The 20,489-nt window shown below is 35.3% G+C and overlaps 1 protein-coding gene across 3 annotated transcripts in view; it reads left to right on the plus strand.

Annotated features, from left to right (window-relative positions):
• Positions 1-20,489, plus strand: part of Col28a1 (collagen type XXVIII alpha 1 chain) — a 196,400-nt gene that overhangs the window by 17,188 nt on the left and 158,723 nt on the right. For all 3 annotated transcript variants that reach the window (XR_007109989.1, XM_047562843.1, XM_047562842.1), the window contains exons 8-11: positions 3,196-3,222; positions 6,586-6,630; positions 8,861-8,905; positions 9,956-10,009. Coding sequence is in view for 2 of the 3 variants with exons in the window: in XM_047562843.1 (XP_047418799.1) it covers positions 3,196-3,222; positions 6,586-6,630; positions 8,861-8,905; positions 9,956-10,009 (171 nt within the window). In the remaining variant the exon portion in view is untranslated. The remainder of the gene's footprint in view (positions 1-3,195; positions 3,223-6,585; positions 6,631-8,860; positions 8,906-9,955; positions 10,010-20,489) is intronic.

Genomic DNA, 20,489 nt, shown 5'->3' on the forward strand with positions numbered 1-20,489 from the left:
AAAATGTGAGGAGAACATACTCTGCTCAACAGGAGTGATAATGGAACCAGGGGTTTTTAACCTCATGACAGTCCCTGATGCTTAACTGGACACTTGTGAAAGCCTCAAGTGAGAAAAGCATTTTGCTTTACTTCTTGTATTTTTTCTATGATGAAGAATGAGTTTCAACACCATAATAATTACATTGTCTAAACTATGCTTTTGTCAATATAATCTACAAACAAAATAACATTTATCATTTTAGTTGTTTTCTTATCTCCCAAATTGGAAGATAACAAAGATTTCTTGAGAAATAATTACAGTGCATGTCTTATTTTGCATTTTCTTGGGCATTGTGGTAAGGGTAGCAAATAGCAGAGAAATGCACGGTGAAAAAAGGAGGCCTTGTTGTATTGTACCTCTCCGCTTGTCCCCTTGGGTATAAGTCCTAGACTAAGACCAAGAGATTTAAATACTGTTCTCTTGGTATTTTTGATTAACTTTGTGAAAGAATTTGATAGAAAGTCTGATAGTCTTAATTAGAATTCATTCAGAAATTTGTGTTATTTATTCAGAAAACATTTCTTAGGATTCTTATAGATATATGCATACCAGTAAGGAAAAAAGTATATTTTAAAAAAACTTATTATGTCTTAGGAGAGATAAGATATTCTGAATAGCTACAGTTTGAAGCAGAATATTGTCAAAAGGTCATGAACAGGTAGTGAGAGGAAACTGGAGTTATCCAGGTATATTTTACAGGATGATCCCTGAAGATGTAGGGTTGTGACAGGCACAGATAGGGCAGAAAGGGGGAAAGACAGGCACTTCAGATGGAGAGAATGCCATGAGCATCAATCTGAGGGCGTGTACTGATTTGGAATGGTGAAGTGGGTTACTTATCAGATTCAGTGTGAAGGTGGTTGGGGCAGAATGCCCAATGCTGACTGCAAGGTCTGGATTTTGCTAGGTGATGGGAAGCTCCTGAAATTTTAATGAGGTACATGACCCAAAAAATTGTGTAATGGGATGATTAACCTGCTGAGACATTAACAATGAGAAAGAGAAGCACTTAGAAGAAGGTCTGCTATTAGCTGACATGAGAGGTAACAGAGACATTGGCTCAATCTGCTCTGGCCAGTATGAAAACCACTAATCAAATGTGGCAACTGAGCCCTTGACACATGACTACTCTGAATTGAAGTGTGTTGTAGGAGTAAAATATACATTGAATTTTAAAGCCTTAGTACAAAAAAATTACCTCATTGATAATTTTTATATTGATTAAATGTTGAGATGACAGTATTTTGAAAATATAATCTTAATTCCATCTCCATATTTTTACATTTAAAATATGGCTATGAGGGTATTTAATATTATATATGTGGTTCACATTTGTTGCTCATTACATTAAACAGTATCAGGCTACAGAAAGGACAAAATAGAAAAGAAGAACATTGTGAGAATCCATGAAGGGGAGGAAATGACCGTGAGTAGTGACTAAGTCTAACTCATATATTCAACAAATATTCATTGAGTCCTCCTCTCAATTTTGATCTCAAATATACCGAGAAAATGAATGGTTCCTCTATCAACCCTGACGGGAGAGTAGCCTTTTAAGTTACTGTTTTTTGTCTCATGTTGACAAAAAACAGTAACTTAACAGAGTGCTGGGCATTCTGTTAGGTGCTGGGGATTCAGGAGTGAGCAAGACAGTCCCTGTCTTAGTAAGTGTTTCAGTGAAGGAGACAAGAAATAGGTAAACAAATAGATAATTTCAATCAGAGAAGTGTTATGAAAACACGTATAAAACAAGGTAATGAAGGTGTTCAAGAGAGATACAAAGGCCCAGAGAAAGGAACATGCTTGGTAGACTCAAGAAATGGAAAGAACCCCAGAACATGTTAATGAGTGATGGGAGGCCACAGAGATAGGCAGGGGCTAACGATATAGGACCTTGCAGGCCAGGATCAGAAGAGTGGATTTCAAACAAATTATAGCAGGAAGCTGTTGCAGAATTTTGAACAGGTTGGATTAGAGGGATAGAATGATAAGAAAAGGAGAGAGAAAACAGATGATTATAAAATTTTGACTCTGTGACCTGAAATGTTATGGTAGCATTACTAGAAATATGAAAATAAGAAAATATGCAGAGTTTGGGTACAATTTTGGATATTGTAAATTTGACTATATAAAAACTAGTAATTAAGATGCCCTGAATGGAAAAAGTAAGGAAAGAAAAAAGAACTGATATAACAACTAAACAATGAATTGACCATGATTTACAGAAAGAAAACAGGAAGAAAAAAAAGAAAGACAGACTATTTAAAAGTAATATTTCTTTATTTTGTAAAGCTGTATTGGCTCCTTCCAAAATTCAGTCTTAACTTAGCTTGTTTATACCATTGGTTTCACTAGATTGATTTAAATATGCCATACAATTCTGTTTTGTGCTTGATAGATACAGTTGTATGAAAATTCTGTTTGGAAACAACTAATTTTTGCTTAGAGCGGATGGCTTCCTAGTCCATTTAATAGTCAATACTGTATTACTTAATGAGTTTATGAACAGAGTCACAGTGGAGAAGGCTGTATGGGATTTCCAGGACTGACTCAGAATACAGCTGAGGTGCTGGTGCCTTGTTCAACATGAGACAAAAAACAGTAACTTAAAAGGCCACTCTCTCATCAGGGTTGATAGAGGAACCATTCATTTTCTCGATGTATTTGAGACCAAATTTGAGAGGAGGACCTTAATGGATACTGATATTTACTTATATTCTAAAGGCCATTATCACAGATTATTTTCAAAGCCAGTTTCTCTAATGGCCTCTGTGAAACATTCTCAGCTGCAATAGTTCATAGTTTAAAAGTAAATATAACAATTTAGAAAGGACTGTTGTGGGTCATCACTTCTACATTGACTTTCAGTATAGCCTCTCTCCTTCAGCTTGGGACCAAAGGGCAAGAAATTGGGTTTGGAAAAAAATACTTGAAATAGAATAGAAGGTAGTAGAAAGACAGGTTCTTTTCTTCTCAGTAAATGTATATTTCCCAAGCATACAGAGAAGTGAAATTGTTTACATTTACATTCTTATTTTCCAAGACCATATAGATATGTTTTATACCTTATATGTGAAAAATATCTAACATGTCCTCTAACTCTGCTCTATAACATTTTACTTTTCATTCTTTTTTTTTTTTTTTTTTAACTAGGGAATTCCTGGGTACAAGGGTGAAAAGGTAAGAATTGTCTATAGGTTCTCTCTGACTTCCCCACTTCCCACAAAGTCTGCAGGTTGAAAAGACTTCTCCCCTTCTAGATCATATTTTGAGAAACCAATACCCCAGAAATCCCTGCAAAATGGCCCAAGCCTGATTGGAAAGCACACATAAAACTCTTTCATGTATCTATTTATTTTCTTCCTAAGCCTGAGGGGGAACCAAGTGGTGGCTATTTGTAGGGGCAGTAGGAGTCAAAATCTGTACTTAATATCTGTACTTGGGCAAAATCTGTACTTGGGCAACTCAAGATCTCTGGTGTTTGTTTCTTTATCCATGTAGAACTGGATTAATATTGGTCTGTCTAATTTACAGGGTGGTTGGAGAATAAATGAAATAATGGATGTGATAATGTATTGTAAACTGTTTGTAGTACTAAGAATGTAAGGTTTGATAATGAAGAGGCAAGAAAAATGTTAACATGGGGAAGTTAAAAATTTTCATGATTATAAAATTATAAAATTATTCTATATATAGTTGAGGAAGAGTATGGATACCCCCACCATCTTGATTTAAACAATGAGGTAGTTATCAACACCAGGAAGCTATGTGCACACACACACACACACACACACACACACACACACACACACAAACACATGGGCTCATGCACACACACACACACACACACACACACACACACACATATTTAAAGATTCATATAACTTTCTGGAGAGTTTTAGACTCACCGAAAGAGTTCTAAATTGGAAAATACAATCTGTCAGAGCAAAGTGACTGTGAACCTTCCACATTCAAGAATTTCACTAGGAGGAGCAGTATCACAAATCCAAAGCTGGAAACAGCTAATCTGTTCATAGCTTTCTGAAGCACTTGCTCCCTAGAACTATATAATTGTGACCATTCCACAGGGATTAATTGTCCCACCAAAAAAGAAAATGCCTTTTCTGAGGCAAAAACATGAATACAATATTTTTCATTGATGGAAATCTGCCCCCAAAACAAATGCTGTTCCTCAGGACCCCAGAGCTAACAAATTTGTCTGGACAAATGGAATGTGAATTCTAGCCGAAAGGATTTTTGAGTGTATTTTTGGTACTTTTCTGTTTTATATTTTAGTGGTTGACTCATTTTGTTCCCACCCAACATTAGTAAATTAATTGCTTTATAATTGAGTCTTCAAGAATGATTTTCCATTTACATTCAGAAATAAATGTTCAACTTGTTCTGAGTGAAGACTCAGTTTTTCCTGAGTCAGTTTGACTCCAAAATTGAATAGAGAGAAAGCAGATTGCTTTTTAACAGATAGCTGACTCAAAGAATTATACCTTCTTCTTTCCAGCTCCCCATGTCAGTGAAAGTGCAGGTAGAACCCTAGGTAGAAATGCCAGGTCACTGGAAATAACTTATATCCCATGGTTATGTACTCTGTTCAGCTATGGTGACTGATACACAGATCTAGAAGTCTTACAGGCTCAAGTCTGTGGTCATAGACAAAGAACTTAAATCTTTCTGAGCCTCATATTCCTTATATATGATTGAATATATGTATGTATACATACATATATTTTATATATGTACATTGTATACTGTGCAAGGCAATATACTTGTGGAGACAGCAATCATGTAAAGTCTCTGGCACATACTTTACACCCAATAATTGGTGATTACAATTGTTATTTCCTTCCTTAAGAAGTGCTGTTTCTAAATGTGGTCTGAAGGTTGGCTGCCAGTCTTGTTAATGGTTGCTGTTTAGCAATCAGATGAAGCTTAAACCAGAATATAAGTTTACAGTATTACTATAAACACTATTAAATTCAGTGGACAGTTATTTCTCATGACATGGCTTCCTTGATGAAGGAAGTAATGCATTGCATTACATTCTGGTGCAATTTCCTTATGTCACAATGACATATCAAGTAGCATGTCCTAGAATAGCACATAGATAATAAAGTCACAGCAGAAGCAGAAATTAGTATTGAAGGCACTGAATCAGGAGTCATAGACTACCATGTATGTGTAAGTAAATCATTTAATCTCTCCAATTGTTTCCATATCTTAAAAGTAAGAATTGATTTGAGGCTCAGAGTAAAAATATATAAAAGCATTTGAAAATGCTGAAGTATTTTATTAACAAGAGATAATTTTATCATGATTATGAAATTTGTCATTTTTCTAAATGGATGTGACTTTTTACTTCTCCTGAAAGTCTTAAAGTCTGATATAATGGTTTAGTGTTCGGAGGTTCCAATTCTTATCTGATTGGGCAAACCACTTAACTTTTTAAAAAATAAATATTTACTTTTATTTTAAAATAATTTTGATTGACAAAAATTGTATATATTTAAAAAATACAACATGATGTTTTGAAATTTATATGTATTGTTAAATGGTTAGATTGAGATAATGAACATATGCATTACCTAACAGTTACCATTTTTTTTGTGTATGTGTGATGAGAACACTTAAAACTGTGCTCTTCTAATGCTTTTCAAGAATACAAGACACTGTTACTAATTATGGTGACCATGTTGTACAATAGATCTTTTGTACTTATTGCCCTTTTGTAACTGAAATTTTATATCCTTTGAGCAACATCTCCCAAATTCCAACCTGTTAACCCCTGGTAACCACCATTCTACTCTGTGCCTCTGTGAGTTCAACCTTTTTGGTTACACATAGAAGTGAAATCATGAAGTATTTGTCTTTCTGCTTCTGGCTTATTTCATGAACATATGTCTCCCAGGTTCATCCATATTATCATAAATGATAGGATTTCCTTCTTGCAGGCTAAGTAGTGTTCCACTATGTATATAGACCACATTTTCTGAATCTTTTTTGAATTGCAAATTTTCAATCTGTAAAATTGGGTTAATGATATCTGTATCAGACAGTTAATGCCAGATAATATCTGTAAAAAACACTAATAATCTCTAAAGCATAATTCCAATGTTAGTTTTTTTTAAATCAATATTCTACGGAAGAGAGTACAGTAGAGCATAATAGTGGAAAATATGTAGCACGCTCATAGCTGTGCTGTCTCTCAGTTGACCTTGCTCACTCATCACAGTACCCTTCTAATAAATGGTGGATGTTCAGGTATTTTCCTTCTAATTTCATTTCTCTCTCTAATAATATGTCACACCTCATTAGATGGCATCACTGGTTTGAGCCTGTCAAGTTAAGGACGACTGATATAAAGGTTTTCAGAATGCAGAGCCCATGCAAACCTCAGTATTGAGGATAAAATTGTATAGAATCTGTGTAGAGTGCTTGTGTCATTTGATCTTGCTGGAAATCTTAAGAAAAATCCTACTCGACTGACCATAAATGTCCTTTTATTCATTTTATGCATTTATTTTTTAGGGTGAACCTGGAGAATGTGGTAAACCAGGAATAAAAGGTGACAAAGTAAGGAAGATGTTTTAAAAATACTAACAGCTGTGATCCCCTTTGAGCTGTTTTCTTAAAAGGAAATTCCTGGGGTGAATTATGTGGCTCTAGTACAGTTGGAGAGTCATGGTCAATCTTCACATCTGTGAAACATGAAGTTGAAAACAAAAAGATACCTTACCTAGTGAATAAAGGCCCAAATGCCTTCATGTAGGCCATTAAGACTTTGTTCTGCAACACCTTAACCTTTGAGGTCAGTTCTACACAAAGTCATGGTGGGAAGAATGATTTAACCAGTAAAGTCAATTCAACTCCAACTGCATTTTAATCTAATTGCTTTCTAGATGTAAACACTGAGGTCAGGCACTTTCTAGAAAGTGAAGAATTCTGTTAAATTAGTGAAATAGTTAAAAACAATTTGGCAGAGGTAAGCATAGATAGGGGTTTGAAATTTTGAAAATATTTACCTTTAGCTAAAATATAAACACAGATAAAGGACTTAAACTGGGGACAGTATTTATAACATTAAAAAGTTACTTAATAGATCAAGAATATAGAGAATATTTAAAAACATAATGATAAAAGACCCAAGAAAGCACAGAGTAAAACTAAATAGCTTTCATTACATTTGAGAACTATTAACAATAGTTAATAGATACTAAACTTTTAAAATATCTTTAATTATGGGAGGAGGCCAAGGAGAGAAAATAAGGCAGGTTAAAAGAAGAGAATAAGATAATGACATTGGTCATGGAATTAAGCATTTAAAATCACTTGAGCCTTCCTGGAAGCTTTTAAACTGTGTAGAGTTAAAGGTCAGGTGGATCTGCAAAGTGTAGGCTTAGTAATTATCTCTGGGCAAAATGAAAAGTGTAATGATGAAGAAGTTCTTCCTAGAGGACAACTGAAAATGCAAGATGGACATGGGGTCATGGAAATACAGAAGAAAGGACACTCAGAATAGAACAGAAACTGAAGTCAAACAATAGCTGGAAAAACATGAAGTAAAAATGGCTGACAAATAATTAATCTATTCCATTGAGTAAGATGCCAGATATTAAGCACTCCATTGTTCTCTGTGCCAAAAAAAAAAAAGAAAATACTGCCAATTATAAATATATGATGTGATTGACTGTAAGACAGTCCCAATGTCAGAGATCCAAATATATGAAAAAATGTCTTATGTTCAATGAAATAGGGTTCTTGATATGAAGAATTTATAAGAAAAATATATGAAGAGCATGAAGAGATACAAAAGAGGAAATATAAAAATGAGATATAATAATAAACAAGAAATGAGAAAAATGTCCAAGCATAGTAGCTAACAGATAAATGAAATTAAGACATTAAAATATTATTTCACAAATCAGATTAGCAAACACTGAACTAATATATAATACTCAGTCTTCATAGGGATTCCATAAGATAAAGGTTTTCCATACTCAGGTGATGGGAATGGACAAAACACTTCACAAAGGAAGTTTCTTTCTATATATAGTGAGAGGCAAAGGAGAGTGATAACCTTAAATGTATTTATAGTCTCTGACTCAGTCATCTAGGAAATTACTCTTAGGAACAATTCAGAAGTTGGACAAAAATTTGTACACAAAGATGTTTGTTATAATGTTCCTTAAAATAGCAATCATCATTCATACTTTAATTTCAAAAGGAGGAGAGGAGTAAATAAATTTTGATAGGTCTCTATTCTTGAATATTTAAAAAAAATGAGAATCTGGGAAAAGAGAAATTAGATATTATACTTGCATACAAATAAATTTTGATGGTTTTTGAGTTATGGAAAATATTGAAATATTTTTATTAGAAGAGTGAGTAAAACAGTATTTTGCTAAGTTCTATGTCTAAAAGATGAACAAAAGAGTAATCTAGATACCTTGGAACTTACTAAATTGTTAACTAGTGACATTCCTTATTGAAAGGAAACAATTCCACCAAGCATACTGTCCTCTAAAGGATTTTATGAGGTAATTGCTTTACTCTGATCAAAATGTCAATACATAGGCTAAAAACTGACATGTACAATTGGATTTTCATGGAGTTTGTTCATTAAAGCAAAGTTTGACTTGAGGTCTCTTGTTAATTATAACAATTTCAATTTGTTGGCTTTGGTGTGGGATAACCAGGGAGAAGACTGGCCATTACCACTCAATATTCCCTTTCCTCCCACCTAAAATCACTGCCCTTAGGAGATGGATATTTATAGAGACTTACTATTAATCTTATTCCACAGGGATACCCAGGGCCATCTGGACCAAAGGGACCAAGAGGACTTCAGGTAAGGTGACTAAAATCAAATCTAGGTTTGGATTAGAATCATTTGGGAACTTTTAAAAAATCCCTTTACCCACTTTTACACTCTGCCAATTAAATCAGAATGTCTGCAGATTGGAACCAGATTGCAATATTTTTAAAGATCCCCAGATGATTCCAATTTTTCAGCAAAGTTTGGAAACAACTCTCCTAATGTTTTGATTAGCTAACTCAGGTTCCCTAAAGACAGGTACTGGCAGGCAAGTCCACTTAGTGAGCACCTAAGGAGATGAAAAAATTAAGAGTCTGGGTATATGCAGAAAGTCAAAGTAGGCAAGATCAGGATGTGTCTATATTTGCACTGCTACTATGATGGGAAGAGGTATGCTTTTTGTCTAAATTAAAGTATTTGTATTATTGGATTACTCTAAGTACTTCGTCCTCTATGATCATTATGGAATGATCCTTTAAAGCATTTTTTTTAACTTAGATATATTGCATGAATTTCAGAACACAATTTGAATCTTTTTCCAGTCTAGGGACTTCTAAAGTTACAGTGGGTATATATGTGTGTGGAGTTAATTTTAACCTTTCAGAAAGTCTGCTGAAAATTGTACTTTTACCCAAGATTTCCTACATGAAATCTAGTTAGCCAACAACTTCTCTGCTTTGGCCAGGAATTGTCAGAGCAAGCCAGTACCTCTGGTTATCACAGAGTCATTGGAAACTATGAATTTCAATTATATGGCTTAGATATTTTTAAAAAATTGTTTAATAGGAAAAATCTTTTTAAAAAGAAGTTTGGCATGGGAATAAGTTTGGAAACAGGTTTAGGTAACAAATACCTCATTAATAAGATGTTTGCTCTCAGCATAAGTGCTATTTTAGAAGCTACTCATTCAACTCAGGGAATTTTATGTCATTTGGTTTCTTGATTGAATCTGATCCCAATGTAACTCTGAGCTATGTAGTCTGACTTCTAACTCCAGGATCTCTAGGAACCTTAAAGAAAGATTCATTATTTTTGTTAGCCTTTTGTACACAGAACTAATTCTTTGTTTTCATCTTGGGGCAGGGCATTAGTGGACCTCCAGGAGATCCAGGCCCAAAGGGATTTCAAGGCAATAAGGTAATCTTACCCTGTGATTAGAGACAGGCAGAGTGCCTTCTCCCAGTGGCTTTATGGTAACACATGTTTTTATTAGGATGACATCAATGGACTCTTTGAGGAAGTATCTTTGGAAATACTTAATAACCTGCAGGTGTATATACAGAATCTAGTTCAAGTATAAGTAGGAAGCCAGTGGTATTGCTTTATCATTTTTTAGTCTCTTACTCGAGGGGGGCATTATTAAGCATAAACCATTATCTAGAATCTTCATTGTATTTCATTCCTACTCATGTTCTTTAGTCATTTTATGGGTCACTAGAAACTAAAAGCACTACCAAGGAACACAATTCAAATCATTCTCTTTCCCACATGTAATGCCATCTTAGTATACAGGGTGTTAGGGAATGGGATTTATAACTATTATACCAACAGAAATTAAGCAACCACAACTATCAGTACCATGCTTGTAATGCCACCCATAGATAATCAGGCAAGACAGACAGGGAGGGGTGCAGTGAGAGCCAAGTAGAACCCAAAGGAAAGACGAAAGACAGACACCAAGAGGGGTCCTTGAAAGACCTGGTTATAAGACTCCCTTTTCCAATAAGAGTGACTTTTGATTTGTTAAAAGCAATCTTTTTGGTTTCTTTTTAACTCTTCTCAATGCTTAGTACATTTCACAGATGTAGTAAGTATCCAATAAATGGTGTTGGCTTAGTGACTGAAGTTGTGTGGAATTTATATCGATTGTTAACTACAGACGCTGCTATCCCCAGCTGACCCTGGAAAAAGCTAATCTTTTCAGGGTGATATTGGACTTAAGTTGCAGGACCAGTTGGGCAATTTGAGTGTTAATTTTCCACAGAGAAGAAAGGGAGTGACAAGTATAGTATTTTAATGAGATAATGACAGTATGAGATTTCCCAGGCCACTTTTAATTGGCAAATTAAAATAGAATGGGCTTCTCAGAGAGAGCAGGCTCAAGCTTCATCTGGGGAGATTGTCTTTTCCAGTGCTTGCCTGTGATTAATTTTCTCTGGGGGAAAGAAATGCCTTGTAGAATACTGAGTAGAAGTTCTCATAAAATTGCTTTGGCTATTGGTAAAATCCTGCAGCAAGAAAAAAAATTTTTTTTGACATTACATACAAGTTTCTTGAATTCATTGGTTACATAAGATGATAATTTTCATGTTTGTGAAATAGAGGCTTAAAATCAGGGATCAGGGCAAAAGATTGTAACAGTGATAGAATTACAGAATGTTTGAGCCATAAATGATTTTAGAGATCATCCTGGCCCAACAATTTTATTTTGGAAATAAAAAATAAAGCCTGGAGATCAAAGGCTTGCTTTAGGCAGAGGCAGAGGCTGCTCCATCAGCTCCAGAGGGCTCTGGGGAGGAGCTGGGCTGGGAGCAGTGTGTGCAGCATTTGGTGATGGGGACTGTGCAGTGGTGGTGGCTGAGGACAGGTCCACAGAAAGCTGGCATCATGTAATCACTTCTATTTATTAATGGACTTACTAGTTAGAATTTTTCTTAAGAACGAATTTATCTGAATAAAATTTAGTTTTTAATTCAGACAATGCATTAATTATTAACACATAATGAGTCAAGTGGGTTTTCTGGGAGGGGAAGTGACTATGATTTTTCTGACATAATAGAACTTTGTGTTTGAGTTTTATAGCATAGACATAAAAGACACAAAAGAAGGCATTTTTCCAAAAGTATTTGAGGAGTTCATCTGTTTCCTAAGGGCATCTCTTGAAATTAAAATTTTAATTGTGATAAAATATATGTAACATAAAATTACCACTCAGATTTGAGTCACAAAGTTCACTGCCAAGTGAACACATGAAGATCATTCCCAATTGAAAAGGTGTCGATTCTAGGGAATGCTGGGAGAGGTTAGGAGGCTGCAGGTGGGCATTGAGCTTCCCTCTCTGTCTCCCTCTAGTGATATTTCCAGTTTAAACTCACAAGTCTATAGGTCTCTTGACTCTTCCTTTGAGAGTATTACTGCTTTCTGTATGATTTCTATTACTCTTTGGATTCATTAGCTAGAGATCCATGTCACATTGATCATTAGTTAACTCTTCTTTTTGTATTTTTTACATTTATTAGTGTACTGTCTTAAAAGTCAGGTTTCAGAGAATGATTTCATCTTGCCTTCCAGAAAGTACGTCTAAATTTTGAAGACATAATAAACTAATTTGTTCCTCAGTCTGTAAACAATGTTATAGTAGATAGTGGCTTGTTTATTTTCACCCATTATCATTTTATTAGAAAATGTTTTAAAGAAACTGCTATTATAATTTGTGTAAATAATCTCTAAAATTCAGTAACTGCATTTTCTAACAGGCCTAGGGAGAATTATTTATTTTGTAACTTCTATAATACTTGTTGACATCTTGCAAATTAGCCTACTAAGGCACAAAGAGTTTAAGGAGAGGGTCCACGTTTACGAAATTAGTAAGGGACAGAATCAGAATTCAAACCCAGAAGTCTGCTCTTAACCACCAGATGCTATTATTCTCTTAGGAAAAATGGCTGAATTTCCTGAATATTTATCTTGAGATAAATGCTTTTCTTTTGGACAGTATGGAAGTTGCATATTTCCTCTTCAAGTATATTCTGGCTGAGCACAACAGTCTGTTAAAAGGTGCATTTTGACTTGACTGTCTGAAAATGCAGGAAAAGAAGGAAGGGAATCACTTGGGAAAAAGAAAACAGTAATTCTAATTGTGCATTTTCAAATACTGTGTCTCTTGTGAGACCTTAAAATAGAAACCTTAGGCTTGTAACATTTGCAGATTCTGTGAATTTCTAGATGGAGCATTCCCATATTTTTGAATTTATGAGTGGTCTCTCATAAGCTACAATCACTTTCTGTTGACATAGGGGTAGAAGGTTTTTCATAAAGGTGGGCAAAGAACAAAAGGAAAAAAACCCAGTGTGTGTTAAATCAAGGGAAAATAGGCTTCTGGCCTTTGTACAAATCATTTCTGTCATTAATACTTTCCACATGTAAAGTAGCTCCTGTTCTGCACTGAATGTCCTTGTTGCCTTAGCAACAAAACATAGATGTTTCTCAGAATGACACATTGGCTCAGAGGCCACCTCAGCTTCTCCCACACATGAGGATCACATGGTGTCATTCATGAGAAGAACATCCCAGTAGTCTCTATGTGAAATAAATTGGAATTATAATCATGTCAGTCAGTGCCCAGGAAGGCTTATCCCTATGCCCAAACTGGAAATGAAACTCAGTAGAGAGCACTCACTGGGCTCTGAGGAAAGACTGGAGTTCCTCTGAACCCAATGCTGCCAACTTCCATGGGGCTGCTACCGTAGCCTAGGATGCAATCACATCTGGCTGCCAAAGGAGCCCTCTCATAAACCGAAAGAATGTCTTGATCGGTAGGCCTTTCAAATTGCAGAGAATAAGTTACCAAAATTAATTATGAACAAATAAACCCAGTGGAACACTGGATGGGTCAGACCCAAATTAGGTCATTTTTGCCATTTCTTCATGTCTTTCTGAAGTTATTTCTGAAGTATATTTTCTTCTCAAATCTCATGCAAATCTGCTCTTTCCAAGATACTCTTTGTGTTCCTGGGAGCTAGGAATAGAAAGTGGCATGAGGGGAAGCAGTTGTGACACTTGGAGGTAACCTAGCATTAGAGCTGTAGAGTTAGGGCCAAAAGAGCACTAGGAGATATCCCTGAAGTCTTTTCCCAAAATGAAGTACCCTATGTAAATCCTCAAATAGTTAAAAATACCATGTTAAAAATACTGTGATATTGTATTATATATTAATTGATCTTTATAGATAAATTGCTTCCTTCTTCTGCCTTCCATTGTTCTACTTTAGAACATTCATATTTCCTGCAAGTTGTTTTTTCCTGTTTTCTTCTTGATGGACATTCACATATGAGGTTGAAATCCTCTTACATATGAGATTTGGTCTTGCTTCATGTTCAATTTAGCTTCTTCAATGTTAAGAAAACCCATAGAGAAATCAGAATGTGGCAGTGGAATCAGAGGGAAGGATTTAGCATTCAGGAATGTTGGCCATTTTCCCATCATATTTGGGTAATAAAGAGTGAATGAAATACTGATGTAACCCATAGTCTCGTGTTATTTCTACTTGTACTTTCTTCTAAAAGTGGCATAAAGACTTGAGACGAACTTTTTATTTTTAGTTTCACCTATATGATTAGTCTCTTTTTTATAATTAATATTTTCACTAGAGCAGAAGAATCACTACTAAAGATTTAGTTGTTTTAAAAACACATTTATGTTTTGATCATTACTTAAAAACTTGATTTGGTCCAAAGTTAGCTTAGTGGCTTTAGTATGTCAACCTATTAAACATAACTAATATTTCCAAATTGTGGTTTGAAAATAGCTCAACACCTCAAATGTTAAACACCTAAACAGAATTTTAAACTTTCTCCTCAAACAAGCATCTTACATAGATTTATTTCAGCTCTCACACAACTCAAATACCTAATAATCTTCAAATATCATGATGTTGCTTTCAATCCCTTAAAAAAATCATGATTTGTTGCAGGATATATAATTTCTTATAACCTGAGGTGGAGTTAATGGGGTAAAACATATGGAGTATCTGCAATTTCTAGTAAAGAATAATTAATTGAACAGAAAGTTTCTTAAGTTTACAACTCTCTGAGTAGAATGACTATACTTTTGACTACCCCAAAACTATTTTTAAAAAACAGAGTCTTTGAACATGTCAGTTTTTCTGGTTGTCAAAAACAATAATGTTTTCTGGTCCTTCTGACAGGCTAACAATCTTGAACAAAGTTGTGACTGCTCAATCTATAGGAAAAATCCTTTTATAATTTTAATTATAATATCTGTTAAAAGAAGATCATAGCCAAATTATATGAATGTTTTTCCTTCAGAGATGTCAAAGTCTAAATGCTCTTTCTGTTCTGGGCCTAATTAAAAGGAAAGAGTCATTAGTAATCTAGCAATTCTTGTTGTCGAGAGGACTTTGACCTGCACACACATCTGCCCACCAGGACTCTAAAGTAGCTTATTAACTCATTTGACATGAGACAACTGATACAGTGACAACCAGAAGTGACTGCCAGAATATGTGGGATGTCAGCCAGTAGCTTCAAGGTGGATAATTTCCATGCAAATCTCTGATACATATGGTTCATAGCAGCTGGGCTATAATCTGTGTGTGTGTGTGTGTGTATGTGTGTGTAAAGTTAGACTTTCATGTACCTGGATTGACATGTGAGTCAGTTTGTATAAATTATGTTTCAACATTGCTCATATTTTTTTATTTTAGAGACTTTTTGTCTTCATATGATGGACCTTCAATTGTCTGGGTTTTATAATTTTCATACTATTCCAAAGATATGAATTTAGTCTGTAATCAAATGATTTTTGAAATTCTTTAAGAATAGAATGAACAAGTCTCAAGAGGCAGTTTGTTATTGTTTTAAAACCAAACTGCTGGGATTGAAACCAGGCCTAGGCTTTATTAGCTGTGTAATTTGGGCAAGTTACTTTACTTTCTTATAACTCCATTTTCTTGTCCGTGTGGCAAGTTAATAATAGCACCTAGCTCTTAGAGTTGTGAGGGTTAGATGAGTTAACAACATAAAACTTGTGAGGACCCTGTGTGTTGGCAATTTTTATTAAGCAGTTGAGTATTTTGATGACTTTTTTTTCTACAATAATAATGTAGACCAAGTGTATCCTGATTTGTTTTTACAATAATAATGCACACCAAGTATATCCTGATATTTTTCTGAAAAGCCTTTTATTATACACTTACTCTGAAATAAGAGAAATTAGGAACCAAAAATGAAGCTTGATTTAACATGTACTTGATAACTATTATCTTCTTATCCCCTGCTCCTCTCTTTCCTTTCTTTCTTCTGAAAAGGGCCTTTTCTGACTTTTCCTCCAAAACTTCTGTATATACTCATGACTTCATGGAGTTTCAGCTGAGAATGGGACCTGGCTGTGCTTGACCTACTCTGTACCTGCAAAATACTTGTCCCTCACTTTCTTCCCTTGGGAAAGCATGAGAATAACTGCCATGAGATTTAACATAGTAAAGCTGGTGTTACATCTGAGAAAGGACTCAAAGAAATTGCTAATACATCTTCATCATAATGTTAACAAGATCCATAGGGATTATTAAATTATTTATAATTGTATTATCCAAGAAAAGGTAAAGTTCTGTCCTTAAACCACTCAGTATTTCAGTGAATTGGAGAACCATTTATTATCTTAGGTAAAAGAAGGACTTGCTTTGGTTACAGCTAGTTCAGGAATGGGGGATTGAATTTTCTTTAGCCTAACTGTTCTTTAACCTTAGGCTATTTATTGTGATTTCATTACTTTTTTCAGCTGGAAAAAAGACTAATTGTATTTTGGGTGAGTTTGTAGGAGAAACTGCATGTGAGGCACTTGATATCATTATGTAATTTATATACGACTGCTCCCAATTGAAAACTTACATAATCCCAGAGGAGCATTTACAGGTCCACAACTTCTCCTGGTGTAGACCAGGTTTTCTGTTTTGTTCATCTTAGACAGCTAGCATAATCCCTACTCCCTAGTTGATGCTCAGCTAATGTTTGATGCATGGGTGGTTGAGTGAGTGACAGTAGTTAGCTTGGTATTGAAAATGCAAAGCTGAGTGAAATTACATTCATCCTCCCTATAGTCTAGGGGAAAGGCAAATTAACATACTTAGAATTGCAAAGATGCCAATGTAGTGATTGTTCAGAAAAAGAAAAAAGGGTGCTATTAATACTTTAGTGTTTACAATAGGGATTTCACCTGATCAGAGAAACCCTCCTTTAAACCATGGTTCTTAAATTAGTGTAAGAGAGATGAGAAAGAATAACCAGGTAAGAGGGAGGTAAGGGCATCCCAGACAGAGTGTCATGTGCAAAGATCTTGTGGCAGAAGGCAGCAAGTCAAGTGCAAGGAACCAAACAAGGGCCAAAGCTGCTGGTGTGGTGCATGTACAGGTGACCAATGACAAGTGGGACTGGAGAGGTGGCAGGACCACACCATTTAAGGAACTCTGTCTTTATCCTGTGAACAAGGGGAAAAGCCTTGAAAGGTTTTATTCAGATTAAAATTAAAATATTTCTCTGGTATCCATGGAGGGAACAAATTGGAGTGTGCAGGTAGAGTACTATCAGGACATTGTTGTTGTTTGAACAAAAGGTGGTTTGATTTTGGCGTAGACTATAGAGATGTAGATGGAGAGGAAGATAGTTTGAGACACATTTAGGAAGCATACTGATATGTTTTTGGGATACATTAAACATGGTAGGAGGAGGAGAGGAAGAATAATCCTCTAGGTTCCGATTTTTTTTATTTTATTTTATTGTATACAAATGGGATACATGTTGTTTCTCTATTTGTACATAGAGTCAAGGCATACCATTTGTGTAATCATACGTTTACATAGGGCATTGATGTTTATTTTATTTTCCCTTCCCCCCCACCCTTCCCACCCCTCTTTTCCCTCTATACAGTCCTTCTTTCCTTCATTCTTACCACTCTCCTTATCCCTAACCCTAAACCTAACCCTAAACCTAATGCTAACCCCTCCCACCCCCCATTATATGTCCTCATCCGCTTATCAGCGAGATCATTTGTCCTTTAGTTTTTTGAGATTGGCTTATCTCACTTAGCATGATATTCTCCAATTTCGTCCATTTGCCTACAAATGCCATAATTTTATCATTCTTCATTGCAGAGTAATATTCCATTGTATATATATGCCACAGTTTCTTTATCCATTCATCAACTGAAGGGCATCTAGGTTGGTTCCACAATCTGGCTATGGTGAATTGAGCAGCAATGAACATTGATGTGGCTGTATCTCTGTAGTATGCTGATTTTAAGTCCTTTGGGTATAGCTGAGGAGTGGGATAGCTGGGTCAAATGGTGTTTCCATTCCAAGCTTTCTGAGGAATCTCCACACTGCTTTCCAGAGTGGCTGCACTAATTTGCAACCCCACCAGCAATGTATGAGTGTTCCTTTTTCACCACATCCTCGCCAACACCTATTGTTGCTTGTATTTTTGATAATCGCCATTCTAATTGGGGTGAGATGAAATCTTAGGGTAGTTTTGATTTGCATTTCCCTTCTTACTAGGGATGTTGAACATTTTTTCATATATCTGGTGATTACTTGTACATCTTCTTCTGTGAAGTGTCTGTGCATTTCCTTAGCCCATTTGTTGATTGGATTATTTGCATTCTTGGTGTAGAGTTTTTTGAGTTCTTTATAGATTCTGGAAATTAGTGCTCTATCTGAAGTATGGTTGGCAAAGATATTCTCCCACTCTGTAGGCTCTCTCTTCACATTTTGATAGTTTCCTTTGCTGAGAGAAAGCTTTTTAGTTTGAATCTATCCCAGTTGTTGATTCTTGCTTTTATTTCTTGTGCTATGGGAGTCCTGTTAAGGAAGTCTGATCCTAAGCCAACATGTTGAAGATTTGGACCTACTTTTTCTTCTATAAGATGCAGGGTCTCTGGTCTGATTCCGAGGTCCTTAATCCATTTTGAGTTGAGTTTTTGGTAGGGTGAGAGATAGGGGTTTAATTTCATTCTCTTGCATATGGTTTTCCAGTTTTCCCAGCACCATTTGTTGAAGAGGCTATCTTTTCTCCATTGCATATGTTTGGAACCTTTGTCTAGTATGAGAAAATTGTATTTATTTGGGTTTGTGTCCATGTCCTCTATTCTGTACCATTGATCTACCTGTCTATTTTGGTACCAATACCATGCCGTTTTTGTTACTATTGCTTTGTAGTAGAGTTGAAGATCTGGTATTGCAATACCCCCTGCTTCGCTCTTGCTACTGAGGATTGCTTTAGCTATTCTAGGTTTTTTATTCTTCCAGATGAATTTCATAATTGCTTGCTCTATTTCTGTAAGGTACATCATTGGGATTTTAATTGGAATTGCATTGAATCTGTATAGCACTTTAGGTAGTATAGCCATTTTGACAATATTAATTCTGCCTATCCAGGAATATGGGAGATCTTTCCATCTTCTAAGATTTTCTTTAATTTCTTTCTTTAGTGTTATGTAGTTCTCATTGTAGAGGTCTTTCACCACTTTTGTCAGATTGATTCCCAAGTATTTTATTTTTTTCGATGCTATTGTGAATGGGGTAGTTTTCCTAATTTCTCTATCTGAAGATTCATCACTTATGTATAAAAATGCATTGGATTTATGAGCATTGATCTTGTAACCTGCTACTTTACTGAATTCACTTATGAGTTCTAGAAGTTTTCTGGTGGAATTTCCAGGTTCCTCTAAATATATAATCATGTCATCAGCGAACAGGGATAGTTTGAGTTCTTCTTTTCCTATTTGTATCCCTTTAATTTCTTTGGTTTGTCTGATTGCTCTGGCTAGAGTCTCAAGGACGATGTTGAATAGAAGCGGTGAAAGAGGGCATCCCTGCCTTGTTCCAGTTTTTAGGGGGAACGCTTTCAGTTTTTCACCATTAAGAATGATATTAGCCATGGGCTTTGTGTAGATTGCCTTTATAATGTTAAGGAATGTTCCCATTACCCCAATTTTTTCTAGTGTTTTGAGCATGAAGGGATGCTGTATTTTATCGAATGCTTTTTCTGCATCTATTGAAATAATCATGTGATTCTTAACTTTAAGTCTGTTGATATGGTGAATGACATTTATTGATTTCCGAATGTTGAACCAACCTTGCATCCCTGGGATAAAACCCACTTGATCATGGTGCACTATCTTTTTAATATATATTTGTATGCGATTTGCTAAAATTTTGTTGAGAATTTTTGCGTCGATATTCATTAAGGATATTGGTCTGAAATTTTCTTTCCTCGATGTGTCTCTGTTTGGTTTAGGTATCAGGGTGATATTGGCTTCATAGAACGAGTTTGGGAGGGTTCCCTCCTCTTCTCTTTCATGGAATAGTTTGAGGAGTATTGGAATGAGCTCTTCTTTAAAGGTTTTGTAGAACTCGGCTGAGAGCCCATCTGGTCCTGGACTTTTCTTTGTTGGTAGGCTTTTGATGACCTCTTCTATTTCATTGCTTGAAATTGGTTTATTTAAGTTGTGTATGTCCTCCTCGTTCAGTTTAGGTAATTCATATGTCTCTAGAAATTTGTTGATGTCTTCGAGGTTTTCTGTTTTGTTGGAGTATAGATTTTCGAAATAGCTTCTAATTATTATTTTGTATTTCAGTCGTGTCTGTTGTGATGTTTCCTTGTTCATTCCGAATTTTAGTAATTTGAGTTTTCTCCCTGTTTCTCTTTGTTAGTGTGGCTAAGGGTTTATCAATTTTATTTATTTTTTCAAAGAGCCAACTATTTATTTTGTTAATTTTTCCAATTGTTTCTTTTGTTTCGATTTCGTTGATTTCGGTTCTGATTTTAACTATTTCCTGTCTTCTACTACTTTTGGTATTGGTCTGCTCTTCTTTTTCTAGCGC

This window comes from Sciurus carolinensis, chromosome 8 (assembly GCF_902686445.1).
Source record: "Sciurus carolinensis chromosome 8, mSciCar1.2, whole genome shotgun sequence".
NCBI lineage: Eukaryota > Metazoa > Chordata > Mammalia > Rodentia > Sciuridae > Sciurus > Sciurus carolinensis.